The sequence below is a fragment of the Berghia stephanieae genome, chromosome 8 (assembly GCF_034508935.2).
Source record: "Berghia stephanieae isolate SIO BIC M18660-M18661 chromosome 8, UCSD_Bste_1.3, whole genome shotgun sequence".
NCBI classification, from domain to species: Eukaryota; Metazoa; Mollusca; class Gastropoda; order Nudibranchia; family Aeolidiidae; genus Berghia; species Berghia stephanieae.
Genome location: NC_088367.1, coordinates 22041756 through 22050744, shown reverse-complemented (window position 1 = coordinate 22050744; position 8989 = coordinate 22041756). Strand labels below are relative to the sequence as shown.

The window sequence follows — 8989 nt, the reverse complement described above, 5'->3', positions numbered from 1 at the left end:
ATGTTGCTATGCCTTCTGTACGTGGTTTCATCACATAGAATTATTTTTTGAATTGTTCGTGCTTTTTTATATTCAGAATTGAAATAAATAAATAAATTATAACTATGAAATTGAATGTAAGCTTCAGTTTAATATACGAAAACAGATAAAATGGACGTTTCGAGGCGGGAAGGAACTGTGTAATGCAGTATAGAAAGTGAACTAAAATAAAGTGTGGACTATTGTTGGAAAATAAATACAATGGAATTGGAAATAAATACAAAATATAAGGGATGTAGGTATTAATATATTAGTGGCATTAGCCGCAACAGAAGCAACAGTAGAAATAGTAGTAGTAGTAGTAGTAGTAGTAGTAGTAGTAGTAGTAGTAGTAGTAGTAGTAGTAGTAGCAGTAGCAGTAGTAGTAGTAGTAGTAGTAGTAGTAGTAGTAGTAGTAGTAGTAGTAGTAGTAGTAGTAGTAGTAGTAGTAGTAGTAGTAGTTGTTGTTGTTGTTGTTGTTGTTGTAGTAGTAGGGATGCAGAAAATAAAGACAGGCATTTCAATTTTGACACGGCGCCGCCAAGTCTGGGACTTTTTGTCCTAGTGCGGAAGGCTGCTATATTTTTCTACTATCACAAACGATATGAACACGGGACTGGGACAGTCCTGTCCCGTTGATTTTGTAGCATTTCACAACGGCTTGGGACACAACGGGACTGTTTTGTCCCGTCCGAATAGGTGCGGTAGATTTCTCTAAATTCTATATGTTACAGATTCGGGACAGGACTGTCCCAGGACAGTCCTGTCCTAGTGCGGAAGAGGGTTTAGTTTGAGAGTATTTCCATTACAACAATAAGTCCATAGCAATTTGGGTTACCAGACCTTCAAAAAAGTACACATCCGCTAAAATACATCAATATATCTAGACTGACAGCATAAAAGTATTAGGCACGTGCAGTCGGCAAATGCGAAGTCAAAATGTCTTTCTGGATTATACGTAAAGTATCTCTGTTTTTGCTGTTTTATTATTATTATTATTATTATTATTATTATTATTATTATTATTATTATTATTATTATTATTATTATTATTATTATTATTATTATCGTTGTTGTTGTTATTATTATATATTATTATTATTATTATTATTATTATTATTATTATTATTATTATTATTATTATGTTAGTTATAATTATTATTATTATTATTATTATTATTATTATTATTATTATTATTATTATTATTATTATTTATTATTATTATTATTATTATTATTATGTTAGTTATTATTATCATCATCTTTATTATTGTCGTTATTGATATGATTTAATATCTTCATCACCTTGACACGTTACCGTTACCGTTACCGATGTTCCATGTCGGACACGATGTTGGAGATCATGGTTCGCCAGCTCTCTCTCTCTCATCTGCGAGTTTCGCACATTGATTTATGGGGCTTCCTACGTACGCTGCGACATTTCCAAGCCAGCTTGTCCTTCTTCGTCCTCGACCACGCTTGCCCTCTATCTTTCCCTCTGCAATGGTCTTCTGTAGTGAGTCGTGCCTACTGATGTGGCCGAAATATCGGGTTATCCTCTTTCTAATAGTTGAAATGATCGTTGTTGATGTTGTTCCTAAAGTTTGGAGTACTTGATGATTTGTTTTCTTTTCCTTCCAGGATACCCTTGCAATTCTTCTATAGGTCCACATCTCAAATGCTCTGAGTTTCTTTTCTAGTGTCTTTGCTGGGGATAATACACATCCTTGACGTACTCCTCTTTGAATGGTTAGGGGCTCAGAAATATCGTTGTTGATTCTGATTTTTGTTACCTGTTGCCAGCACAGGTTTGATATTACAGCAATGTCGTTATCATCTATGTCGGTGGTTCTGAGACTTTCTATCAACTCATTGTGTTTAACGGTGTCAAAGGCTTTTGAATAATCAATGAAGCAGGCATATATATCTTTGATAGATTTGATAACCGACCGCAATTATGGTCTTGATTTAACATTGTTGTAATGGACACTATTTTGGTTGAGAGTATTCACATTACAACAATGGGCCCATTACTTTAGGTTATCAAACCTGCAAATGAATTTATGTCACATTTGACAGATTCTGATTGGTCGATTGAAACAAAAGTAGGAAATAGCGCTCCGCTTCGACCATCTACCGTTTCTTGAGATGCCGTCCTGCTTTTTACGACACGTGTATCGCCACCTTTTTTTTTTTTTTAATCTTTGGCAGGTTGAGCAACGAGGCACAGATCGAGATGAACACACAAGATGAGGTGGCTGACAGTTTGAGGAAGACACAGCTCATTTTAGAGGTTTGTGGTCATTACTCCATGTTGTAATAGAATCTTGCTCAACACACCATGTTACACATGTGTCAATCTGATATTATGTCCGAAATAAACAGCCGAAGAGAATTGGGTTTAACAGTCGTGACGTCACTTCCCTCGTAACGACGCAAAGGGACTGGCTCCAAACTATCGGGAGCAATATCGGACGCCGACTTCTCCATCACCGCCCTTATGAAATTCTTTGACAAGCATAAAAGTGTATCCAGAGGAGATCTTTATAAATCTGGTCATGTTTTGACTTTTACATATTCTGATCGCATGACGTGGAACAAATCAAGTATAAAATGATAGGAACTAATTCAAAATGTTGTTCTGCTAAGCATTCCAGACTATTTGAGTTGTTGTTTTCATGAAATGACACTGTCAGTTAAGAAAGATATTACAGCTTTCTAAAACAGAGCTCATATATATATATATATATATATATATATATATATATATATTATATATATATATATATATATATATATATATATATATATATATATATATATATATATATATATATTGTTTTCACTTTCAAAATTTCTTAAATTTGCATTCCGAGTTTTAGCAGAATAGAAAAAGCAATATTATTCTCTGAGCTGTTATGAATTGTTAAAGTGAGATACAATGGAAAATTATCACCAAACAAAACTTTAGAGGATACCTCACCCTTTTGTATGTTTTACACAATTTATTCTGCTTTTTTTGTTTTGATTTGTTTTTAAGGGTTTTACGGCGCTTGCAACACATTTAGGTTATATCAGCGCCAGTAAAAAGGAAGAAAATGGGATAGTAAAAAATTCTAGAATTACAATTAAAGCACCCAAGAGAAAGTAAGACAAAGGGGAATGGGAACAAATAGGAATCAGATGTAGATTCCAATACTGTGTCTTCTATCCCCTTATATCTTATCCAACAAGCTTTCTGTCTTTGTCTTGGAATGGGATTACTTTTTTTTTTTCCTGGCCCTCGTCGGGGCCCTGGCTGAGAGGGAAACAGTCAAATGCAAAGTTATTGTTTTGGGAGATGATATTTTTTTCCTTGTAAATCATCACTCTGTTATGTATTATTATATTTGTTATTTTTGATGTATAATGTAAGCATTTGAGTGTATTCCTCTTTGTTGGATTTTGTGCTTGTGTCTGGATGAGACATAGGTGATCTCAAATTTATTCTGTAATAATATATCGCTAAGTTATCATCTACGTTTTATTATCCTAAACGTTTCTTTATCAAACATATGATTTTTTGTTTTTTTTTTTTGTTTTAAAAAAAAATATTATAAAAATTATCTTTATATAGCGCAATATCCACTAAATGTACTCAAAGCGCTTTACAAGGGGTCCCTGGTCAACAGCAACATTTAACATGTAGGACGGGACATGCCGCCTGTTAGGCGATATTACAATTTTTCGGACAAAGACAACGCTGTTACCGGCCAGGTACTCATTTTACACCTGAGTACGGTGAGAGAAAGTGAGTAAAGAGCTTTTTCCAAGGACTCAACTATGCGCCGAGCGCGAGGCTGGAACCCAGGACCTTATGATCCGAAAGCGAGTGTCATACCACAAGACCACATCGCCGCACAAAAAAAATGTTCTTTCTTTTTTTTTTTTTCAGGAAGAAGAGAAACGTAGGTCTGGCCTTGGTGGGTATGGAATAAACGACGGCGATGACGATGACGAGGATGAAAACGAGAGTATGAGGGGAGATTACCTCGGAATGGATTTGAACCACTCGGATACTGTAGACAACGGTTACGGTTCTTGGGCCAGCAAGTTGATCTCTCAGCCCAGCACCAGCTCTGATGGTGTCGATCCTGACCTTGTTCTAAATAACGGTATGTATGGATTTTTAATTTTTTTGTTTTTAAAGGTCTTCATAGCTACAAGGCCTATTGAGCCGGAGTTTGCCAAAGTTTCTGGATTTAATAGAATAGACACTTTGTAAAAGGGAATATAACCACGCCCCTCAGACAGTGGTCCGAATGTAAAAAAAAAAAAATGGCAATTAGTGCTACACTAAGCCGACTACTTTGTTTTACCATATATGGTATGCGTTTAAGTAAAATACTCAGTTGTTCTGCATGCCAGATCAACTATACCGTCACAGAAAAATATGTGTAACCCTAAAGTTTATACCGTAGTCTGATTGAACGAATTTAGTGAGAACTCACCACACAACTAACGGTCTAGAAACAAAAACAAAACAAAACCCAGTAATGTCAACTTCCTTCATTCTATTGTTTATAAACAACCAGTTATATTTGTCCGAACGAGTTTGAGAGTTTGTCACAAATTCCGCGTTTTGATTGGTCAAAATTCTACTGGTTAATAAGACGTTAATCCATCCCAAAGTAATTCCGCCATATTAAATAGACCCAGCTACCCAATCAATGCTCTGCCATACTATGAAAATTCAAGGTAAGCAATATATTTGTATAACAAAAGAAGATGTTCAAAATAATTCGAGCTTTTATATTGCGCAATATTCACTAAACATGCTCAAAGCGCTTTATAAAGGGTCTCTATCCAACAGCAACACGTAACATGTAGAACGAAACATGACGCTTGGTAGGCGGTATTGCGGCTGTTATAGTCCGTTCCACAACCCATGCGCACGCATTCACATGTAAATCTTCACAACCTTTTGATGGATTTTAATGATGATTGGCTCGAACACCAGTGACGTTAAGCATGATTTTTGCATTGGTTCACATACCATACTTTGGAATTTTTTCTCTTTACTGTGTATAAAAAATGTATGGTCTGGTATGTGTGAATTTTGGATTTTTTTTTTACATTAACAATATACACACATTGAATTCTGTTGTGATTACGATCACTGAACTCGTCCACATGCATGACCAGGGGTTACATGTTCACGAGATCCATTTACACCTCTCACTAACATTACCACTCCAGGTTCAAAATGGCACGCGAAGCTTGTTGCTGTGATTTCTACATTCATAAAAACTGATTACATGGATATACCGTGCAAAATTGTCGCAATGGAGAGTATAGAAAAAAGTTTGGATGTATATATAAATATTTCACATCATTACTGCGACCCGCAGTGAACATCATTACAGAATGGCGATGGGTGACCAGTTAGTTTTCGTGACATGTCTTGAGCGAACTTTATATGAGTTCTTTTGCTCAACGGGACTCAGGGAACTCGAACCCAGGACTATCCTATCCGATGGCGAGTGTCATACCACTAGACCACATAACCGCACAAACATGATTCACCAGGAAATTATATCATTATGAAACAATTTGAATCTTAACTTTTATTTAAATTTGTATACTAGCAAACCCCCTACATCTTCGACATAAAACTAGCCTCTGACATCTCCGCAATACACCTACTGAATCTGTATTAACTCCATTAAAAAAAAAACAACTGTGCTGCTATATAGTGCAATATCCACTTAAGGTGATCAATGAAGGTCCGCAATCAACTACAACGCTTAACATATAGGATGAGACTTGATGCCTGTAAGGCAATATTATATTTTTCCAACAGAGACAATTCTGTTAACGTCAAGTAGATACTCGTTAACTTAGTACGATGAGAGAATGTGAGTAAAGAACATTGTCCAAGGGCTCAACTATGCACCGCTCATAGCGGATCGCTAACTCGGGATCTTCCGGTTCGAAGGCCAGTGTCTTACCACAAGACCACATAGCCGCACAAAGACACATACATGTGAATAACCAAAGATAAATGACTTGATTAAAAGCTTAAGCACTGAAATTCGACAGAGTAAAAATAATGCGTACACGACCTCCTAGTTTCTGGTTTAAAATGGCGTTGAAAATCCTAGGGATCAAAGAAAATTTATTTTAAAATACATAGTATAAGTATAAGGTCATTGCAAAATCGTTTTAAATTAAAAACACAAACAAACAAACAAAAAAAACCCTGTTGTCTTGCATCAGATGTATAAAAACTATGCTTACGAACTGGCTCTCTTCAATGAATGGTCCACGAACTGGCTCTCTTCCGTAGCTAAATGTAAGAAGTCCGGTTTTCCGTGTAGACGACGCACACACAGAGTGAAACGCTCAAATTAACGAGCACACGTTTGCAGGTCTGATAAGTGAGCGCATTATGGGCTTGATTTAACATTGTTGTAATGGATGATATTTTGTTTAGGTTTGAGAGTACAGTATTTCCATTACAACAATGAGCCCGTAATGGGGGTTATCAGACCTGCAAATACGTACACACGTTTGTTTTATTTGTATAGGGTATCCTTTATATAAATACATTTTTTTCACTAATCTCTGATTATTTTCTTGTGATTGGATTCCCATCTTCAATTGAGTCATGTATCCATAATGTGTTGGGGTTTGTTTTGTTTTTTTCCATTTCTGACCAGGCCCGCTCCAAATCCTAAGCGGATCCGCCTTCAATAGTAGTCCCAGCGGTGCTTCCATTCTTTCCAGAAGACGTAACTTTGCAAAGACTTCAGAGGATACTTCGTCTTCAGAAATAGCCCACGAAACTCCTTGGCGAGGTATCTCTCTCTCTCTCTCTCTATGCTTGTGTATCTGCCTCACTATCTCTCTCTCTATGCGTGTGTGTCTGTTTCTCTCTATGCTTGTGTATCTGTCTCACTATTTCTCGGTGTATGGGTGTCTGTCTCTCTCTCTATGCTTGTGTGTCTGTCTCACTATCTCTCTCTATGCGTGTGTGTCTGTTTCTCACTATTTCTCGGTGTATGGGTGTCTGTCTCTCTCTCTATGCTTGTGTGTCTGTCTCACTATCTCACTTTATGCTTGAATCTGCCTCACTATCTCTCTCTATGTTTGTGTGTCTGTCTCTCTCTATGCTTGTGTGTCTTTTTCACTATCTCTCTGTGTATGTGTGTCTGTATCTCTCTATGTTTGTGTGTCTGTTCTGTCTCACTATCTCTCTCTCTCTCTTTCTATGCTTGTGTGTCTGTCTCACTATCTCTCTCTATGCTTGTGTGTCTGTCTCATTATCTCTCTCTCTATGCTTGTGTGTCTGTCTCATTATCTCTCTCTATGCTTGTGTGTATGTCACACTATCTCTCTGTGTGTATGGGTGTCTCGTCTCTCTCTATGCTTGTGTGTCTTGTCTCACTATCTCTCTCTGTATGTATGTCTGTTTGTCTGTCTCACTATCTCTCTCTCTCTCTCTCTGTACGTATGCGTGTCTGTTTGTCTGTCTCACTCTCTTAACTTAAGCGAGTTTATCTCCATTGTATCTACTTTTTCATTTTTATTATTATCATTATTGTGTGTGTGTGTGTGTGTGTGTGTGTGTGTGTGTGTGTGTGTGTGTTGGTTAAATGGTTTATTATCAAAGACTGACAAAAGTCCAGAATTACTGTAACTAAGGTTTTATAGAAGGAAATTTGTAGAGCTTTCACTTCACAACCCCACTTGATTCCATGTGCTGGGTTTATTTTTTCTCTCCCTACACTTCCCCTCCCGCTCCCTGTCCACCCACATTGATTGGGGAGCTGGGTCTTTTAGATCTGGCGTAAAGTACTTTGCGATAGACTATCGTCCTATACAAGTGTGTGTTAGTTTAACGTTATTGAAACTAAGATAAACTTCGGCTTCATGTAACTTAAGACCTAAGGCTATAGCTGCGCTGCGTTTATTAAAAAATCACCACATCCGCCATCCGGATATAACGCACCAACACATAAAATTATGTGTTTGATTGATACAATTTAGTGAGATTTAATCACAAAAAACGGCTGTCTAAAACCAATAACAAACAGCTGAGTGACGTCAATTTCGTTCCTTTTATAAAGGACAAGTCTGTAAAAGTTTTATAACATTTCTCCTTCGGTGAGGAAGTTTAGAACGGAAATTGCTTCAAACTTCAAACATATCTAGCCTAATCATTGCTTCTTTTTTTTTTCTTTTTTCTTTCTTTATTTCCTACAGACAGTCCGACCGGAGACCCGCCAAAATTTGAATAAACAAGAATCTACGCTGGAAAAAGACTGTGCAAACTGTCACCACATTTTTTATTAAACAATAATAATAAAAGGGAATATGTAAAAGTTTAAATTTTAGTCACGATGACAAAGAACTTGGATCTTTTATTGAGATGAATGGAGTTCTCAGACTTAGAGCTCAGTAGGTAGAACACTCGCTTCGTACGCAAAGGGACTAAGATCGATCCCGGGTGAAGTCTGAGATGTTTTTCTGATCCCACTGTCCACCCAGCAGTGATTGGGTACCTGGGTCTATTAGATCTGGCGGAAAGTACTTTACGATAGACCAGCGTTCCATACAAAGAAAAGTAGGCAATTGTTATTGTCCGTTTCACACTATAAAAACCGGGATAGACTCCAGATCAATGTGCCTAATGGCTCTGAAGGACTAGCTTTTAAAAAAAAATTGGGATGAATTCTTGTAATTCTGACACATAATGGTGACTAAGCAATGTGGCAACATCATGGGTTAATTCCCTTTCTTTCCAACTTCATGACAATGAACAATGGTCGTGGGCAATGAATGTGCATACATCAACGGGTCTGATAACAAAATGCGATTATGGGTTTGAATGAATATTGTTGTAATTAACGACACTTTGCGTTGGTTTGAGAGTTATTTCCATTACAACAATTAGCCAATAACAATTTGGGTTATCAGAGCTGCAAAT

General features: G+C 36.9%; 1 protein-coding gene across 2 annotated transcripts in view; it reads left to right on the top strand.

Annotated features, from left to right (window-relative positions):
• The window catches only part of LOC144978370 (uncharacterized), a 67073-nt gene extending 58682 nt beyond the window's left edge, over positions 1-8391 (top strand). For both annotated transcript variants that reach the window (XM_078924306.1, XM_078924307.1), the window contains 4 exons: positions 2230-2311; positions 3953-4172; positions 6720-6857; positions 8266-8391. In XM_078924306.1, coding sequence (XP_078780432.1) covers positions 2230-2311; positions 3953-4172; positions 6720-6857; positions 8266-8300 — 475 coding nt within the window. In that variant the 3' untranslated portion in view covers positions 8301-8391. The remainder of the gene's footprint in view (positions 1-2229; positions 2312-3952; positions 4173-6719; positions 6858-8265) is intronic.
• Positions 8392-8989: the final 598 nt, after the last annotated feature.